Source organism: Caloenas nicobarica, chromosome 2 (assembly GCF_036013445.1).
Source record: "Caloenas nicobarica isolate bCalNic1 chromosome 2, bCalNic1.hap1, whole genome shotgun sequence".
NCBI lineage: Eukaryota > Metazoa > Chordata > Aves > Columbiformes > Columbidae > Caloenas > Caloenas nicobarica.
In genome coordinates, this window is record NC_088246.1 from 66,812,589 (window position 1) to 66,833,116 (window position 20,528).

Genomic DNA, 20,528 nt, shown 5'->3' on the forward strand with positions numbered 1-20,528 from the left:
CAGACTTCACATATCAGCTGCTGTGTCTCAGTCTGCCCTAATTCAGGAAGACGTGCATGTTGCTGTTTTTCTCAGCCAAGCCATGAGGGCCTCCAAGTAACCCCTTCTCTGGCAGCAATAAAGGCTGTGATGTTTCTCAGGACATGAGCTCCACTCATGCACCACAGGTGACAGAACTACTGTGGTTTAAGAAGTTACCGCCTACAACCAGGATGTGATAATTCTCCAAAAGGTCAGTAAGTAGCACAGCTTAATTCTCACTGCTCTCTCCATTATGCTTAAAGCCACAAAGACACTTGAAACTCATCTGTTTCACTTTGCCACTGAGGCTTGCTAAGGGCACAACTGGCAGCCAGCTGTTATGGCCCAGCTGATAGGCAGAGGATCACCAGTGTAATTGCTTCTGACAGTGTAACCATTCACATGCATGCTATTTCTACACGGAGCAGTAAATAACTGCACAGAGCAGTGGGCAGCAACTAACTCCCATCTGGTAAATACCCATGCAAGTTGATAAACTTGATCCTATGAGTGGCCTGGCTGGACTGTCACATGCTCCCTTCAGTGCTTCCAGGACTGGGGTCTCTTCTCTGACGTGCCTTTAGACAGAGAAACAGGCATAGGAAAGAAAGCTGAGGAAATACTTCCAACAGCTCCTTCAGCAGAAGGTAATATACTAGCAAAAGTCACTTTCACAGTAGGAACAGCCCCATAATGCATAAAGACCATCAAAGTCAACTCAGGATTGCTGTGACGGATGCACCACTCATCCCTGACAATTGCATTGTGCTAGAAAGTATATGTGCTAGCTGCAAGATACATAAAACTGCAATATAACCTGAAAAAAGAAAGAGTACTAACATGTGCATTTGCATGAGCATCCTCCAACTGCAGCATATGCTGTACATTGTCTTACCAGTCCCCAGACCCATTGATGTCCAATGTCACACAAAGTACTGCACCAAGAGCAGAACCAGAAAGGGGGAACACTTTCTGGAAAATCTGTGGGCACAGTCAAAAAGGAGGGTGGCTATCGCTGGACCTGGTTCCATTTGATGGCAAGGGAATGGGAGCTTTTATACATTTTCTATTGACTAAACACAGCACTCTTTTGCCAAGCAGTTTTAGATGAGAATTCTGCAATTCTGTGCCTAATGCTTTACAAAGAAAGTATTGTTGTGAAGCACAAAGGGTTTTTTAGTCCTGGTGCTTAACAGCATATACAGAAAATTGGAAAACTGAAACTCAGATCCCCACAGAGGAGCTAAGAAAAAGCAAAACACTATCTGGAAGTGGTTATCATAATGTGGCATTATGGTATTACGATTTGCAGATAAAAAACATAAAGGGAAAAGTCAAACCAGAGCATACAGAAGGTCTAGTAGGTAAATTGCCTCTGGATATCACAGGTACAGAATTTTGCAAGGCAGTGTGTGCATAAAAATACCCCAATATTTTGCAAGTTAATCCTGACTCTGTCAAACAAAAATCCAAATCAAAAAATGCCTTAAGCATCAAAGTAAATTTCTGAACATTCCCTCAACATTTCAAGCTAGAAAAGAACTTAAGAGTAGCTAGTAGAAGAGTCTCCAAGCCAAACAAGCGAAAGGAACAATGTCAACAAAAGACAGAATTAATTTGGTTTGGGGCAGTGGGGAATGGTTATTTTTATTGACCAAAGTAAAAATTATCCCAGCAAGTTTAAAAGCAATGAAACAGAAGCCATTTCAAGACAATGAAAGAGGAAACAGTCACAAACGATCACAGCACTCCATGAACTGAATGTGCTGCTGTACTGTTTCTACAGACCACTGCACTGATGCACCACAGTGCATGTTTTCTCTCTTAGAAAGCTTTACAAGTTGCCTTTACAATTTGGAAATCTTAGTGTTATGACTGAGATATCCAGTAAACCGTATGAAAAGATAATCTTCTGTAATATTCCAACAGTGAGCACAAGACCAAAGTTTTCTGTCCCACGCTTGTTTACAGAGGGTTTCCCAGTCATGGCTGTAAATGTCTCATTTGAGCTTTTTAAAATGTCAGTTACAAACTTTTACACATAAGTAAATACTGATGTCATTTGCTAAATACAAAATGATGTATTAGAAAAAAGTGATGAGTAGGTAAGTGAGAAAAAGTGATGAGTTAATACGTGAGTTACACTGAAAAAATTATTTGCTGCCGGCTCAAAATATTTCTTGCTCTTCACTACTTTTGATATGCAAGATCTCTTTAGTCCATTTCTAATTACCAATGTAGCACAGCTTGAGTTGAACTACACTATGTTGCTAATGGCAACAGCAATACTTTTACATTATTTTACTAAAACGTGTTTCATCTTGGAACTGTCCAGCTGCACTTGGACAATGGGTCAGCCCTCAGAGGTGTAATGGAACTCCCGCTGCGTTCAGCAGCACTGCACCAGCTCCTGCTGACAGAGAAACCTAGTCCAACAGCTGCTGTATTTTCAAATAAAATTTAGAAAGATGACACTGCCCTGCCTAGAAAATCATTCCCCATGCTACACAAAGATTTACCTACACACACACACACACACACACACTTGTTTTATGTAAGACAAACACCATACCTCATTCCTTCTGTAGACCTATTCTGGTAGTTACGATAGAGCTGGGGAACGCCTAACATAGCCTCAGTGAACACCGCAAGGAAGCCCAGCGTTTCCACAAAGAGAGATGAGTCAAGCCAGAGGTAAGTGATGTAACCGGTCACACCAGTGAAGGTCAGGACACACTGCACGTAGTCTGTAAACTTGCTCCAATGCCAAAAATAGTTCAAGTCAAAATCTGCAACAGAATAGGAATGGAAGAAAAATAAAATATGTTTTCCCAACTGGACTCAAAGTTAATCAGTGCAGAACTGAGAACTGGGAAGTGTGAGGGAGCCACTGTCAGTCTTTGGGGGTAGGGGAAGGTAGAAAAGAAGGGAAAGGATTAAACAAACAATCCCCGCCACCAAACTCAAAATAATCAAGAGAAAAAAAATTGGAATCTTGATTTGGAAAACATTTTTAGTGGGAGTGTTCAATAAAGAAACAATAAAACAAAGACTTGCAAACTACCAAAATATTTACAAATATGACTTCAGGCATCAAGCACGAAGAACACTGGATATGACTCTACCTGAGCTGGCATATGAAGCGTTTCACAAATTCCTTCACAATACTAAGGAAGGGCCGGAACCACATTGATGCAAGTGCTCTCTCTCTTAGGTCGTTATCTCTACCTTCAAACACCTCAATCCAAGCTGCTTAGGAGGTCATCTGAAGCCCGCAGCTCTGGTCCCTGGTGCAGTGCAGGGCAGGCTGCTGTGTGCAGCTGGCACAGCTTCGCTAAGATTGGTGCAAGACCGTGACAAGAATCCCCCCGGAACAAGGCTTCCCACAGACCTCATCACTTTTCACTCCAAAATGTGCTTCGCTCTTGCCTTTGCCAGTAACAATGAGTGCAGGGTGCACACCCATTTCTACATCCATCAGAACAAAACACTACACCATAAAACACAATATCCTCTCTTGAGAGAACGAACGAGCAAACCAGCCATGCCATTTGCTTGGCACATTAACAGCATACCACTGGAAGATATGCAGCCATCTTCTTGATGACTAATACAATATATAACCCTATCACCATTGACTGTATAGCAAAATAACAACATAATTTTGAATAAGAACTCCAAAATAACTGTTCGTTAGCAGGTGCTGTTCATGTTTTCCTTTCTTAAAAGCATTTGAAGTTAAAAATACCTACCTCAGACCAACTGGACTCTGTTAATTTTCAAGACAATGAAACATCATTCTAACCGGGTTATTAGAACCAGCCCAAATATGTGCAACACACCAGCACACTACTTAGAAGCTTTCTGTCACTGCCTCCTCGGCAGAAGTACAGAATGCTACAAAAAAGTCCTACTGTTAACCCAGACAAGGAAAACATTGACCTCCACTGACTAACACAACAAACTCAGTGAAATGTGAATAAATCTGTACAGGCACTTAGCTGCCTAAGGACACATACCCATGCCAAATAATAGTTTCATTTTCTGCTTCTTTTCATACTTTCATATCATTATCAGTCTGCCCTCACCCTTTATTAACTAGTGTCCCCTTTTCAATACTTGGCAAACCCACGCCCCAAGACAACTACTGACTTCATCTAGCTGAACCATTTTACTTTGCCACACAAAGAGGAAGGCAAAACTGGCCAGTAGCAATACCCCACCTGTAGCATTGTCAGCCATCACCCAGAACTGAATTAAATAATCTGTGGAAAAGTCACTGTCAATGTGATGTTGACCTTCAGTATTTTATGCCATTGGCTCCTCAGCCTCAGAATTCAGGGACACAAGACTAAATAAAAGGTAGACCTGGTGCTGGCACAGCCCACACAGCATGTGAGCATCACACATTTCTGGGGCTTTGTGAAGGCTTTCCTTTGTGAAGATGAAAGAGGAAAAAAACAGAATAAAGCAGAAAAAAAGAAGGCACAAGATAACCACAATGGCAGGAAAAACATTATCCATTTTCATTTATCTCTTTGCATTTTCTGGAGAGGTGCAGAGTCAATGATGAGAACCTTCTGACAAGGTAGAAGGAATGAGAGACACTCAAACCTCCCATTCCTTTCACTTTGCCTGACATCTGCATAACATAAAGCAGCAAGAGGCATCACAGAGTAAATCCACACTAATTTTTCCAGCTTCATGAACAATACCAAGCAAATAATCTGATCCACCATAACAAATCAGACACTATGCAACCGTTATATTAGTAAGAGATGCTCTCTGGGACAGAGGCTTTTGGACTCACAATGGGGACAGAAGAAAAGCTAAAGGTGGTGACATTACAGGTCATTTAAAAAAGCAACCTCCATTCTGGAAAAGGAGAGTGACTGATGGCTTTTGCGTAAGACATAACTGCTATTTTTACCAGATTATATCTTTAAATCTTGATTCTGAGAAGTTCTCACACAGCCTTTAGTTTCTTCACAGATAATTTTAATTCAGAGCTCTTGCATTCCAACATGCTGCGTGGAAAACTCGCATTTACTTTGCAGCAAGGGTCATTCAACTTTGATACAGCATTCAACAGCTACTTTCTCAGACTGATACCTGAAATCCAGCCACTGGTGGCAGCCACAGGCAAGAACACATGAAGCACACTCTTCCAGTCAGTTCCAGCCCTAGAAGAGACCCTCTTGGCTCTCAAAAAAGCTATATAGTCATTACACCTCGAATCCTGGACTCGACAGCATTAGTTTGGATGTAGTTGCCATGCTGCCTTGGGTGCACAGTACCTTTGGCCCCTGTTTAATAACACTACCACCTGCTGTCTGGGCTGCCCTGCATACACTGTGTTTCTCCTCCTGCATTTTTCACGTGTTCAAGGATCCTTTTTAAAATACCCATCCCTGTACACCAGATCCTAATTTCCCCAAGTTTTGTTTCATGATAGAAATGAAAGAACTAAATCCATGTGGGGGTGTGGAGGTTTTGGAAGTTCATGAAACAAGAAACGTCAATGTTCACGCAGCTACTATGAGGCCAGCTACAAAATCCACAGACCCATGCAAACACTTAAACACACAATTACCTCCTGCTACGCCAGCTGTTGACTGAAGTCCATTTCCATTCACATAAATATTAACGTCCCTGAACCTAGTATTAGGCAGCCAAGAAATCTGGTAATGATGATAATTTAGTCATCATCTTTTGTCTGAAAATCTTAAGTATTATTTCTATTATAATAATATACACAGATAAGAAAATTATTGTGTGAAACAGGACTTCAGCTGAAGCAGGATAGTTAATTACTAGCACAGGAAAGAGAGTAAGGTTCTCTTTTGCTCAAAACTATCATGATGCTATATAATCTCTAGTTCACTGTACTAGGTTATGAGTAAGTTCTAGTTTCTGCTATAAATTTTGCTTGGTCATGTTTTCCTGAAAGAAAGACAGGCAAAACGAAGTAAAAACAACTATAACTTTGGTAACAGTCTTACAGAAAAACATCTGAGTTATCTTTAAAACAACCCAACGCATAATCACTAATTGCACTACTTAATAGATGTATTTTCCAAATCTATTTTAGGACACTACACATCACCAAACTCTGTATTACCAATTACTTCCAGCAAGAAGTAAAAGAATGACTGAACTAAAAAAAAAAAAAAAAAAAAAAAAAAGGTAGAAAACAGCATACCTGACCTTTCATAGGGGTTATAGCTTCTCTGGCCCTTACTTGAACTGTTAAAATGTTTTGCTGCATTACATTATTGTTTTTTTTTTTTTAATCAAGGCTGAAGCTTATCTTTTCTGATAAACAGTCTCAAAAATTCAGAGAGGAAAAAAATCACATACCGATTACTTCAAGGTTTGGAAATAAACTGTGACTCATTTTTCCAAGTGCCTCTCCTCTCAAGGGGGTCCAAACACATTAGTTCTTCAATAGGTGCTATATACTTTCAAAGCAAAAATGTTGGTTATGCTGAGTACTGTGATAGGCATATGCAAAACCAGCTTTTAAATGCTCAAAACCAAAAGGGAACTGTTCCTTAAAAAAAAAAAAAAGAGGAGGAGTTTTAGAAACAGAACAAAATCGACATGTGTGTGCAGACCAGTCCTGCCCTCTGCATACAGAGCAATCTGCAACTGAAAGGACAGGCAGATGTCCCAAGAAGATAGCCAGAGGACACCAACCAATGCCCTGGGCCATGTCGTCTGAGGTGCAGAACTGAACAAAGCTATAAAACATTTTGAAAAATATAAGTATTATTGCAAACATTTGAAGAAAATTATGACTAATAAAGATTATATTGGGATTTTTGCCCCCAAGTCCTATCCCCCAAGCAAAAAACACCCATTTTCTTTAAAAGGACAAAACAAGAAATCTCACTGCACCACAATTTATTTCTGTCAAACCTCTTAAAATCTGTCCAAGTTAAATTTGGATGCATATCTTCCTATTCCCCAAAACGGCAAGGCACTGCTTGGGCAGCTCACTCCATTCACTAGCTCCCCATCCTGCCCAGAGAGAAATTCGTGACATGAGTTTGTAACCATACTCCATTGATGTGGTTCAAATGGTAGCTCCCAGTCACTAACATCCTGGATGGATCTGAGCTGGCATTACTGCAATGACAGATACTGTATCTTATTACCCATGCCTGAGCTCTTTAATCCACTTAGTGAGTTGCATTTTAAACATGTTAATCCATTGATAGATGAGAGATTTACGTTGGAAAATCCTATTGATGCTGGGGCAAGGAGCAGCTCAGTAGGTTCTTTGTGCACTGACTGGAGAAAAGTCCACACAGCTTGAGGGTGAAGAAAGATGAGATTAAAAGACGTCCTCCGGGAGGCACATCGCATGTCAGATATGAAAAATGTAAAGCAGGCAGCGACAGCATTGCAAATAACCATGGTTAGTACTAGTCAGGCCAAAATGCAAGTAAAAAATTCAAGATTGTGGTGTGGGATAGATGCCAAGCAACACGAAGAAGAGTCCGCAGTATCAACTTTCACTTAAGGATGACACAGAGGTCCAAACAGTTACATTATTTTTAGTCAAGAAGCATTTTATACCAAGTCAGCTACCATGTCAGTTCCTTTTGGGAAAGTGAAGCACAGACTTTGACATCCTAAAAGTTATTTACCATAGCTCTCAATTTCTCTTGCTAGTTGCATCCCATTTTGTGCCTTGACCTTTCTAATTCAGTACCTAAATCCTTGCACTGCATCCACTTATACTTGCCTTTAGTCATTTGACCCAGTTCCCACTTCTTGTTTGGTTCCTTCTTGCATTTGAGGTCAGTGAGGAGTTTCCAATTTACATTCCCTGGGAGTGTTTGAATTTGAGCTGTTTCTATAACTTCACCAAGGAAAAGAACTCCTTCCTTTTTATGAAGGCTACTGATTTTATTTGTGTTCCCTCCTGCTCCTTATAAACAGCATCAATTCATTGCCATTTGTCCAAATTGCCTCCCATAATCAAACCCTTGACCTCCTGTATGAAAAACACTGCTCACTAAGTCATTCTAAGAGAAGGCTGGACAGTCTCTACTCCTGAGTGTGTTTCTAAAGAGGTGCCTGGGTAGTTAATCCTCCTCTCCCAGGGCTACAGCTAAGTCTTGCACTTTGGGAGGCTGCTGTTCAAATAACCTCCAATTTCCAGGACCTAACTCTGAACTGTGATGCCTGCCCACCTGACCTGACTGCTCCTGTCACAGCCTACTCTGCACACCATCAAAGGACTCCAGCCCACACACTCAGATGTCCAACACCTCCCTTAACAACACCGGAATCCAAACTGAGGGCTTAGATGCTGTGAAAGAGCCTGATAATGGTAATTCAGTCAACCTGGAAGAGTTACGAAATGCAGCCATAGCTGGAATTACTTCATGTTATTATCCATGGTCTGTTTACTGTAAAATGAACACGCAGATCAAGGATGCAGGAGCTGGAACCTACAACTCTGCCCTGCCCGTGGGTCTTAACCCCTGGGCTACACTGTAGGAGACTCCCCCTCACTTGCTCTTTTGCTTGTCTCAAGAAGCTTGTGGTCTCTGCTGTAAAAGGGGTTCAGCTCTGAGCAGCAGGCAAATACGATGACGCCCCTGCTCATCCCAGCCTGGCAACAAGGGCAACTTCCTGGACAGCTGGAAGACGCAAACTTGTATCCCCAGGCTGACAAGAAAAATGAACTCAGACCTCTCATACCTTGAGTGAGTGCTCTCAGCTACACACAGGCAGTGCACTCAGTAGTAGCATCTCAAAATAAATAAATTTTGCCACATCCTCAGAAGAGGATTTGGGAGGCACCTGCCACAGGAGCTGGGGGCCAGGCAGTGGCTTCTGAAAAGGAGACTTTTACACTTGCAGTCCTCCAGCTGCAGCAAATCCTCAGACATTTGCCTCAGGCATTATCTGTCTCCCTGGCAATCCTGATTTCAGATGCCTCATCTCAAGACAGCCACAACACTACAGAGCAGCACACTGGCTCACACTCTCCACCTTGCTTGCTCATTCTGAGCAGCTCCCAGCCAGCAGGTGAGTTTCTCCGATCCTCAGTTCTGAAACTCCTGCATACCCCCCAGGGCACCCAGAACATAACTGGGGTGACAAGAAAAGGAAGGCTCGGCATGACTGTTACTGGGTGATCCATAACCTCTCCTTTCTCATCAACTATATATCCAGCTAGGTACTTTCTTCTTTCCTTCCAGAAAAAAGGAAGGAAGCAGCATTAGAGACAGATAGGGAGAACTGATAAAACGAGTGACAGAAACCTGCAAAACACTGTCTGAAGCCAGCATTCCTTTTACACTCACTGGGACTGAAAAGGAACTCACTATGTTTCACTCATGGTACAAAAGAGAATAAATGAGAGCTTCGCACCAAAAACTTCTGGCTCTGATCCAAACCGCTCTCCTTCTGAAAAAAAAAAAAAAAAGGAATCTGCCATCTTGTATAGTCTCTATAAAGACACTAATTTCACTGTTCTCCATTTCCATTCCTTCAGGCCTGTGACCTAGGAATATCTGCATCTCTGTGTACTTTTTAAGTATCTGTACAGCCCTGTCACCACAGTACCCTAGCATCTCTCCATGCGCGTTTACCTTACAACATCCCCATCTACAGGCTATTGTCACCTGGCTAGTACCCATACGTTGATACTTCTTCCCCTCTAACAAGTCTAAGATGGGAGCAAACTATTCCAGAGGGTCTTGAACCTTCTGAAAATATCACCCCAGCCTGTACAAACCAAATTACTGTCATTTAACTAAATCAATTTTTTACATCCTTTGGCCTATACAGCTCCTTTCCTTGGCCACATTTAGACTGATGTCAGAGGTTCAAAAGAGCCAATCCTCTTAGTATTTGACTCTCCTTAAAGTCCCTGCACAAAGTCCTTTCGTTAACAAAAAGTAACCAGTAGATTTTCACGTGAGAAAGGAAAAATGTCAGATCTTAATTACAGAGAAAAAGGCTGAAAGCCTGACCCAGATAAACCTTGAAGATTCATACAAAGAACCTTTGCTGTTAAAAGCTCACTGAAAGTTTTGGTACTTGATGGAGGACTGTTGAACATCTGAGGTTAGAAGCTCAAGTCTGAGGAAACCTCCTCTACATCAACATTATCCCTGTCTCCCTCAGTCACCTCCTCTAGTCTGGAGACAAGTACTTCCCTTGGTTTTCTTTGCCTCATTTTATGTGGTGTCACCAGCTTCTAAAATCTCTTATGCTGGGCCTCTGTTTTGTCACATTAAGTTCATGTTTTTTTACCCCACCAACAGGATTATTACCCACTCTTCTTCCTCCTTCTCAAAAAAATTACACATAAGTGGGCTGAAATTTTTCTGGCACTGTCCCGCCTCGAGGCTTCTCACTCATTTTCAATACTGTCCCCCAGCACAACATACCGTCAAACATCAGCACCTGCTTTGCCCTCCCCCTTTGGGTCCTATGAGGTCCACTCTACCACCTCACCAAAGGGAATTAATTGCAAGGTTAAGAGACACATGCTAAATACAACCACTTTTAAAAAATCACACACAATTGCACTGGTATATGCAAAAAAGCCAAATAATCCACACTCTATCACAATGCCCTGCCTTTCCCATTAATTTGCTACTTTCCTGATTTTTATGGCCTTTCGTTTAGGGGAAACCTTTGAATACCATGTAGCACAGTGGTCTTGACCAGAGCTAATTAGCAATAACAGCTATATTGGCTATTTTGTGAACCTTAAAGAAAACCAATTAAAAAGTTACACTTAGGCTGAAAGTTTTACCCCTGCTGCTAACACCATACAGGACAAGTAAGAATGAAAACCTAGAACAGAATATTCATACTCTGTGCACCTCCGGCACAGTAGAGAGCCTTTGGTGTGCTACCCACAGTGTAATTTGCTTTGTACACAGCTTCAGTTTATGGGAGAGAAAAATGCAGTTATATAAATCCACAAAATTAGGTTGACCTTTAACTCATCTTTCCATTGTCTCACAAAAGGATGCAGAATTGTTTACTTCACTTGTACTACACTGTTACCAGCCCCTGTTAAAATTTTAATTTGTGTGTGTGTTTATATATACACCTAAGTATGCTTGCATACACATACATACCTCTTCCTCACAGTACAACTGGTAATGTTATAAGCATTAAAAAAAGCAACATTACAAGAGCAAGCAGGGGAGAACAAAGTTTTTTGTTGTAATACAGAGGAAGTTTTAGCAAGTATGGTATCTGTGAACAAGCCTCCAACTGTTGGGCTCAGAGACTGCTGGCAAACGCCAACTGAGCTGGGAAACCCACACGGAGCAGCACAGCTCAGCCCAGCCAGCTCTGCACATTAGTGCAGAACAAGTGAAACCAATTTTGGGCGAGCCAGAAGCAAACTCCTTCCTTGCCCCACCCTGAAAAAACCTGCGGAAGCATACTCTGGACCAGTCTCTTCCAAAGCAAGGACACTTCTTGGAGTTTGCCAGAGGGCACATGCTTTCAAGGCTATCTTGCAGGGGGTACACTTGCAACCACCTATCAATTTACCTTGTGTAACATATGCCATCTGAACTCTGTTTTCTTCCCAATTCCAGCTGAGAAAATACCAGGTCTGTACTGCTGAGCAGACCAGTAAGACTAGGAGAAGAAAAAAGACAATCACTACCGTAGATACATGCCAATATTGCTACCAGGGCAAGACACTTAAGCCTAGATATATCTAAATCAATGTAGTTGTGGGACTGTATTTCCTCTGTGAAGATTGGCCTCCTCAGTAACATCACTACTGAAATTATCTACTGCGTTACTGCTGCTTCTGCCTGTTCAGTACAGAAGATGTCTTGCCTCTTTCTATTCCAATGTATTGACCTTTCTTCTTAGTCACTGTCTCCATGAGTTTGTCTCAACAGCTGGCAAAAGCGGCTATTAGCTGACTTACACGATGACTGATGAAGGAGAACAGCCTAGTAACTAGGCAGATCATGGGGCAAGGAAAGCCACTGGAATGAGGTAGCCGTGGCACAAAGGAGTTAGTGCTACAGAAAACAAGCTATGTATTTGAAAGGTGGAATGAAAGCAGTATAAATGGCTTTAGAAACCATGTGAGACAGAGAGCACGGACATCAGGAGGACGTCCTCCTCTCAAGGTGCAGCACAGGAGTGAAACTGGAAGCCCAGGGAGCGCCACTGCAGAGTTTTGATGACTCTGGGCAGCCAACGCTTTCATTACAAACACTCCTGATTCTGCTCACCTCCTACACCAGGAGTGTCAAAAAGCCCAAACCAAGTCAAGCTAAAGAAATAAATCCCCCAACCCCTCCCCCACAAGCACAGTTCTGAAGTAAAGCCTTTGCTCCCAACTGCACTAATGATGGGGGCAGCAGATTAGAGCCGAGCTCACTCTTCTTTTGGCTAGATACGCCTTCCTATGCTAACTATAGAAAGAGACTTCTTTTTCTGACAGCAAGCTAAGCAGGGATGATGAGAATGTCACAGTAAGAAGAACGTGTAGTACCCAGTTACTATTTTTACAATCGTTTAAACAATATTTTACACTATCCTCAGCATGGTTTATCTAAGCTCTCACCCACAGCTCTACCAGACAGTACACAAAGGCCTCCAGACAAAAGACTAAAACGGAGTTAAGTTCAGCACTGCAGAGCAGGCAGCCAAGTTCTTATAGTTAGAGATGTAAACTCTATGAAAACAGTTTAATTTATTTTGAATAGTACTGAAACTTAATCTTCTAAGTCTCAGAAGAAATCAACTCTACTATACTATTAGAAACAATTTGCACCTATCATACTCTTCCTCATTCAATTAAAGAGATGAATAAAAGTTCTTCTAAATATTAAGAAACAAAGCTGTGCATTAGCCCAGATGCGGGCTGGCTCACATACCACCATGCCAGGGATTACAATGCCAGGTTGCATGTATAACACAGCAAGTTACTCCCAGAAACTCTGAAGTAACTGTCAGGTAAGACTTCACCCTCTCTTCTTGAGCTGCAGATCTCTGAGGAAAATGCTGAATAGCTAGTAACGTGCCTAAAGATAAATGATTTCACTCTTTTTCAGCCTCCTCTGAGCTTGATGCACCTGAGACCTTATCTCCTCTACTGTGAAGGCCCCACAAAAAGAAAGCACTTATGTGATTTTTTTTCAGATACTTAAGTCAGTCACACATACACACAAAGCTAAATACTCTTCCTAAAAATATAAACTCCTCTTCTCATGTAAGAGTTTTTGAGGGAAAGTTTAATCCTTGTTTCCTAGGTAACCCACCACCATCCAAGACAAATTCTGGCCCGCCAAGTGGCCCTACTAATTTAGCAACCAAACAGAATAATGCCTTGTATAGCTGCCTCCTTTGCTAAAATAATGTCATGTGGCCTGCTAAACATCTCTTGGCAATTGCCTCAGTTAACCTCAGAATGTTGCATTTTAGTATCAATAGTTTAATGATTCAAAATCATCACAAGCATGTGGGAAACTGTAGGAAGCTTTCTGTTCTTTTTTTCACTTGCCTCTCTCCTCTGCCCAGTCCCTGCTACACACACAAAAATGTCAGAAGTGTGACAGATGCACTTGATCTCTTAACCAAACTAGCGATAGTTTGGTACAGGCTCCAAAGGAGGTAAAGGCATGAGCCATAGCGGGGCCATGAACTCCTCTAGTTCCAATCTGTTCTCTGAAAACCCACAAAGGAGCAGAGTGACACAGCGAGCATCAATGCATGTGAGCTTGGGACACCGATCATGTGATTAATGCATCAATTCCATCACACGTGATTTGACTATGAGTCAATCACTTCATTCCATAAATATGAGAGCCTGGGTGAGCTACTGTGAGCTCTCCCTGCCCAGCAGCGTGGCTACATAGCAGTGATCTGCCCTTGAACTGGGACACCCCTCAAGGGTGCTTCTCGAGGCACAGAGACCTTTTGGCAACAGTAGATCTTTGGTAAGCAACTGATAGCACACTGAATTAACACTAATGAAACATTACTAATCCAAGTAGCTACTCAGTATTATTATAAAATTTGTATGGGTAATTCCACTGGACATAAACTGTTGTCCAAGTCTGAGACTAAGCTGGAACCCTGCCGCATCTAGGCTCCGTAAGGAGTTTAGAAAGCAAGGGGGCCCACTCTAAACCTTGTGACTCAAGAGGGGGGTCGTCCTCACCCTTTTGCACCTCTGGTCCCTGTACGAATCATTTAAACTCGATTCTAATTCAGTTTTCCTTTGTATGTCTCTTCCACACAGTAATTAATAAGGTGAATCTTGCCATCAAACTTACTGAACCTTGGTCAACCACTGTTAAACTTTGTTAATTTCCAGCAAATTTATTGAACTTCATCAAATTATTATTATATATAAATAAAACATATTGCTGCTTCTCTCTTTTGAGTGAAGTGCATTCCATTCTTTCACAACATGTTTTCTTTAATTATCTGAACTGCTTTACAAAGATGCTAATATCCCAAAATGACTACACAAACGAGTCTATTTGATAGGGCTTCCTTTCAAATATCTATCTTAGATAATAATAGGGTAGGCTGGTGAACAAAAATCCCATTTTGAAAAAAAAAAAAATTGTATTTCTGGATTTTTTTTCTATACTGGAACAAAAGCAAGACTTTGGAAAAATCTGAGGGAGGATGAAGGGAGAAACAAACATACAGATGGGATTTGGGAAAGAAATCCGATTTTTTAACATCTCTGATTTGAATTAAGGACCTTCCACCTAGATGTTCCCATGTCCTAAGAGAGCACACAGTCATGAGGCTATTGCCCAGTCAGGTCAGGAAGTGTAAATTCTGTCCTTTTCAGATGAACAATTTTGACCAAACAAATTCATTGAAATAATTTATGTGTGTGTTTGTGAAAATGTGACCATTCACCAGTGACAACTCTTATCTCCAGCAATCAGTTCACAAATTTCTGGCGAGTAGTAACAGAAAAATCTCAGCTGATAATTTCTCATTTACTACCATAAATGTAACTCAAGCATATTGACATTTGTAAAGTTGACTATGGAATTTTGTCCACTTTTTAAAAAAAAATAGGTAGATGAAGCCGCGAATAATTTTAATCTCAACGTGATTTTCTAGGGAAAGGGAAGAAAAACGACTTCTGGTAGCAGAGGGTTTTCCAGAACCCACATGCCTGCAGTGTTCTCTCACAACCTTTAAACCAAACCTCACTCTGTTTACAAGTTTGCACAGATCTGAATTACTGTATACAGGGACTAAACAGGAGGAATTTCCACACTAATTACTTCATTGCATTACCAGGAAGAATTTACAGGGAGGGGAATCGGTGCAGAGTTTCACTTGAGTGCTTGCAGATTGCCTCACTGATGACAGCACATGTAACTGAAGGAGCCAAGCGAGAGGGAGTTCCTCTGAAACACAAATTTTCCCTTCAACTTCCCAGCCATTTAGTTTGACCACAGATAAATCCCTGCCTTGATGTGAGTAGTGGTTGTTATGCAAGATGCACTTCTGAATACCACAGTTTCTGAACACCTTGTGTCTGCAGCTTAATGCTCCATAGTCAATGTATCTTCAAGATCTGGAAAGAAGGTAATGGTAGTAGATTTAAGTTAAGTTGCTCTGTCATTACAAGTTTAGTGGTGACACAGGTGTGCATTCACAAATTGTTCACATTTCCCAGCAGTTTAAACCCTCTCATCCCCCTCAGGCTACAGCAGGACAACTGTTTAGCTCCCTGAGGCAGTTTTTCATTGAAGTGAAAAAACGTGGGCTTTTGTTTTGGTTTTGATTTGTTTTTGTTAAGATTTTACAGGGAAAATAATTTTAAAAAAGAACAAGCCTGTATTTTAAGCCAGATCTGTTAACTTATTCAGTTCGAAACATAATCCCACAAAACAGTTTGTCAGTACAACTGAGGAGGCAAGAATGAGTGGGGGGAAAAAAAAAGAAAACAGAGCATCAGGAATATCTTAGGCTGGCATTGGTGCCAAACATGCTGGCACCAGCCACTGCTGGAGGAAAAAGACTTCGGATGTTACACCCCCTTATAATTAGTTTTAAAAAGGACAACAAAAAACACTCTACACCAAAACAGGCAAAGACAGTGCGCTGGCAGTGCTCACCAGTGAGATAACTTTGCCACCACAGGACATGGTTCTTTTTTTCCTGGATAGGTGATATAGGGATTTGCCCTCTATTGCTGTGTCCCTTACACATCTGACACTCAGGAGTGCAGGGGATGCCGAGAATGATGACAGGAGAACCATAAACAATGAGCTGCCTAACAATAGTCCTATCCACAAATTCCTCGTTAAATTTCTGTGTTCTTCTGTGAAGAAACAGTAAATTTCTTCAAAGACTGAGCAGTTCTTTTGACTTCTACTGCATACAGAAATTTAATGAGGAACTTGTGGATAAGACTATTTTAAGCGATTTCGATATTAAGTTTGCTCTATTCCCTGAGAGCACAGTTTCTTTTTCTTCTACTATAACCTGCTCCCAACAGGGGGTGAAGAAAGGCACCAGGGAGTAAATAGCATCTCTGAAGACACAGTAAAAAATTTAGGGCAGAAGACATTTTCTGAAATAACTGCTCCTGATTTTTACATGCCAAAAGGTGCAAAGACAACAAAGGTCAGCAGTGTAAAACCTTAACATAACGAAGGAGCTACTCTAAGTTTTTGGTGGTTTGTATAAATGGATAAAAAAAATGGAGGTGAGAGGAAGTAGGGAATTTCAAGATGAGCAACTGTGTGGGGTTTTTTTTTTCAAAGACTATACAAACTGGAGATAAGGAGGGGAAAAAAAGTTACCTAGCAACAACTGCACAGTCTGTGACGTTTACAAAGCAACCTACTAAAAAGTCAATTTAAGTAAGGAGGAAATTGCAAAAAAATTATCACAAATATAAAGATAGATTTCAAATTTTAAAGATTGACTATGCACACATGCACACACAAAAAATTGCAGCAAACTTGCAAAGGCTACTGAAGTGTGTGTAAAACTCAAAGCACTCTATGTATTTTCGAAACAGCTGTATTGGTCCCAATTTTGATACGAAAAAAAATCCTGAAACTCATATACCTTAAGCGAAGAAACTATGGTGTTCTGAATATTTAAAATGTGTATCTCCCAAGTTCTCACCAGGCTTTTGAGTTGCAATGAGTAATAGTAAAAAAGACAGCTTTAAGCAGCTGTTAAAAATAAAAAAATGTTTCCCTGAAATACTCAGGATCTGTCTTCCTTTCACTAGTTTCTATGTCTCCATGGAATCATCCAGGATGAACAAGACCCATTTTTTAAAATGTACAATGCAAGTAAAAATAAATCTGCCAGAACTGAATTCTGGGGTTTGGATTTTTTCCCCTACCCATGGGAGGGAACACAGGATTCCGATGCAGTAGATGTAATGCATACTGATCACAGAGCAAAGAGAAAGTAGGGCACATAATAAATGCATATGAAAGGAGACGTTCATAACTTCAGGAACAGTGGTGGTTGAGTTCCCTTCACAAGGAGGGAAACATGCCGATTACCAGCAATTCGAGCATCTGGATGGAGACAGTACACCCTGACCCTCAACATAAATTCATGATTCACTGCAAAATTGCATCTTTTCTGCTGTTGATTCCAGAGGACACAGGAAGCACCTTCTCATGAACAGCTATGTTACATCCTTTCTTCCCCAACCTCGCTTGGTGTTATATCATCTCCTCATGGAGACAGAGACTGCATAGAATTATTTCAGTAACAAGATAAAATAAAATTTTGAGGATAAAAACATTTACTCTGAAAAATAAAACAAACAAAAACTTTGATTATGCACACTTCTAATGAGGCCTATGTTTGCCAATCTATTAATATCATTTAAATCACTGAGCATCTGCTGCATAGCTTTAAGAAGTCAAATATTAAGTCTAAAGAATTAGTGGCTGATGCACTGGAACCAGAGCTTAGAAAGCTTTGTCTGCTTCTGCAAGGACAATTTTTTAGTTTTTCAGTTAATAAAATATAATATATAAATAACAAAAATATCTCATTTATTCAAATAAGAAACTGACCGGGAGCTGAGTAACACCTTTGTTCTGTGTCTTTGCATAATGACAGAGTATAAAAGGATGACACGACCAGAAAAAAAATAGAGTAAAAGAATTTTACTAAAAAACTACCTAAAAAAAACCTGCTTTTTTTTTCTTAAAGCATGTTTCCACAAAATGGACATTCAGTACAAACACTGCAGTTTATTTACATTTTTTAAATTTAAATAGGTTATTCCACATTTCTATTCGAAATCAATTTTCAACCAAAACGGCTCAATGTAAGTTACAATTAAACCTAATCTAATATATGGCCATTTAATATACTTTTAACATTATAAAAATGTAACTTGGATGGATCACATATTATGCTGTATCATTACTGAAATGTATAGGTATTACATTTCCTTCATCAGCACCAAAACCTACTTCAGCATGATGACTATATTGCTACAAACATTATCATGTGAACCAAGCTTTCTTTAGTAAAATAAATGAAAGATATAAAATAGTTTATTTTATTTCCATATTTCTTGCTTGGTAATTTAAATCATCGTTTGCAAAGGCAGTTCTAAATCCAAACACCCTCACAAAGAAACAGGAAAAACATCTTTTACAATATAAGATTTCCTCATAACAGCTTCAATGAACTGGAGTCTTTGGAAGTCAAAGGGAGATGGCATGGGCCTTAAAGCAGGGACAACTGTGTGTAGGACAAGACCTGAAGTGAATCCAAGAACTGATATGGCTTGCAAAAAATCCTTTCACTTTAAACCTGTCTCTGTCTTGATAAGATGTACTGTACAACCCTTCAGCAGTCCAGGCTGCAATCTGGAATGTGGCCAGTGCTGCTGAACACTCTGCACTGTCACACCACTAAATAAATAATTTGTCCCAATATCTAATGTAGTCACCTCTTCTGAAATAATCTATTTACGGTGCATGCAATAGTATCAAGTGTGGAAGGGGGGGTGGGGAGGGGGAGAAGATGATGTACTGCCTATGTTTGAAAGTTGACTATGATATCTCACTGAAGATAAGAGTATGGGCACAGGAAAAATATACTTAAAACACAAAGTTAAGAATAAACTAAATTTCTTGCATTGTCAGAAGTACAACATAGCGGAAGTGTTTCACTATTAACTTCTACCTGTAAGCCACGTCTGTCCTACTGCAGCATTCTCATCAGCCTCCACACTAAATGCCAAAGTCTGTGCTGTTTTCCATAACAATGCCCATCTCCCCAACACACAGGAACAGCATGGACAAAAAATTCATAGACAAATTTCTTCAGCATTTTTAAGTTGTTCTTTGGGCACTTGTTAACTGCCAAACATCAGGAGCGACAATTTGGCATTCACACCAGAGGAGTGTTTGGTTTGGCTTTTGTTCTTCAGCATGCCTTGGGCCTGCAGGTTCATAAAAAATGACTCAAAAAACCCTACATAAATAAAGAAAACTGTGAACTTACTGTTGCAAAAGAAAATTAGTAAGTAAAACCTAGTAAGGCAGAGGGACGTCTTCCAAGATGCAGTGCTGATCTCACCACCACAGAGAGCAGCATCCATTTCACCAGACTGGAGGGATCTCCAGTCCAATCCACTAGCCTGAGCCAGGGATTCAAGCTCTTTGCAATGAATGGAGACTGGTCTGCCTTCAGCTTCTTTGGACGACTGGGGAGCAAGGGTAGAACCAGATGCCAGGCCTTTTGCTTTTATGGGAAATACTGAGATTTCAGGTGTTTCTCCATTCCAAGTCAGGAGGAAGTCACACTCTTTCAGATATGCACATTCAAAGACCAGGAACCTGAATACCTCAGTAGCCCAAGGGCTAGCGTGCTTCCTCCAGGTCCCACTAGGGCACCTCTCTCCTGCCTGCAGCCTGGCATCCCGGGGGGGGTCACCAGAGCCACTTGGCTCAGACTGATACACCCCCACCTCGGTCTCTCATATCCTGCCTGAGTGCTGTGACACCGGCCCATGGCCCATGTAAATGGACTGTTCCAGCGCTGGCCTTCACAAGGCTAAAAGCATCCAGGGGCAGAGGCAGACACAAACTAAACAGGGGGTGAAGGCAAAACAGCGCCGATCACATGCATCCTTTCGGGGATTGCAACAGGGGATAAAGAACATACAGGAACGCAGGAGCACCTAAGCCCCCTGCCCTGATTCATCCTTGCTCAGCGCTCCCCTGGGATACAGATACAGAACCCTTCGGTTCCACTGCTGACTTTTCCTGCTTCAGAGCAGGGACAGAAAATTGAATTTCTTGTGTCATCTCCCAGAAGCAAAGAGACCAGGGAGACCGTCTTACTGGAGCGTAGCAAACATCTTTCTCACTTGAAATGCCCATCTAGGGCTTGAAAACCCTTTTCCAATAAATGCATCTTTGGTGCATCACTGCTTGCAAAGTGGGAATGTGGAGTAGGGGGGAAGGTGGGGAACTTTCAATTAAATAAAGCTCTCTCTAATTGTT

At 41.1% G+C, this 20,528-nt stretch overlaps 1 protein-coding gene across 3 annotated transcripts in view; it reads right to left on the reverse strand.

The window, feature by feature from the left end:
• SLC66A2 (solute carrier family 66 member 2) overlaps window positions 1-20,528 on the reverse strand; it is a 68,430-nt gene that overhangs the window by 19,862 nt on the left and 28,040 nt on the right. For all 3 annotated transcript variants that reach the window (XM_065628428.1, XM_065628427.1, XM_065628426.1), the window contains one exon: window positions 2,594-2,810. In XM_065628428.1, coding sequence (XP_065484500.1) covers window positions 2,594-2,810 — 217 coding nt within the window. The remainder of the gene's footprint in view (window positions 1-2,593; window positions 2,811-20,528) is intronic.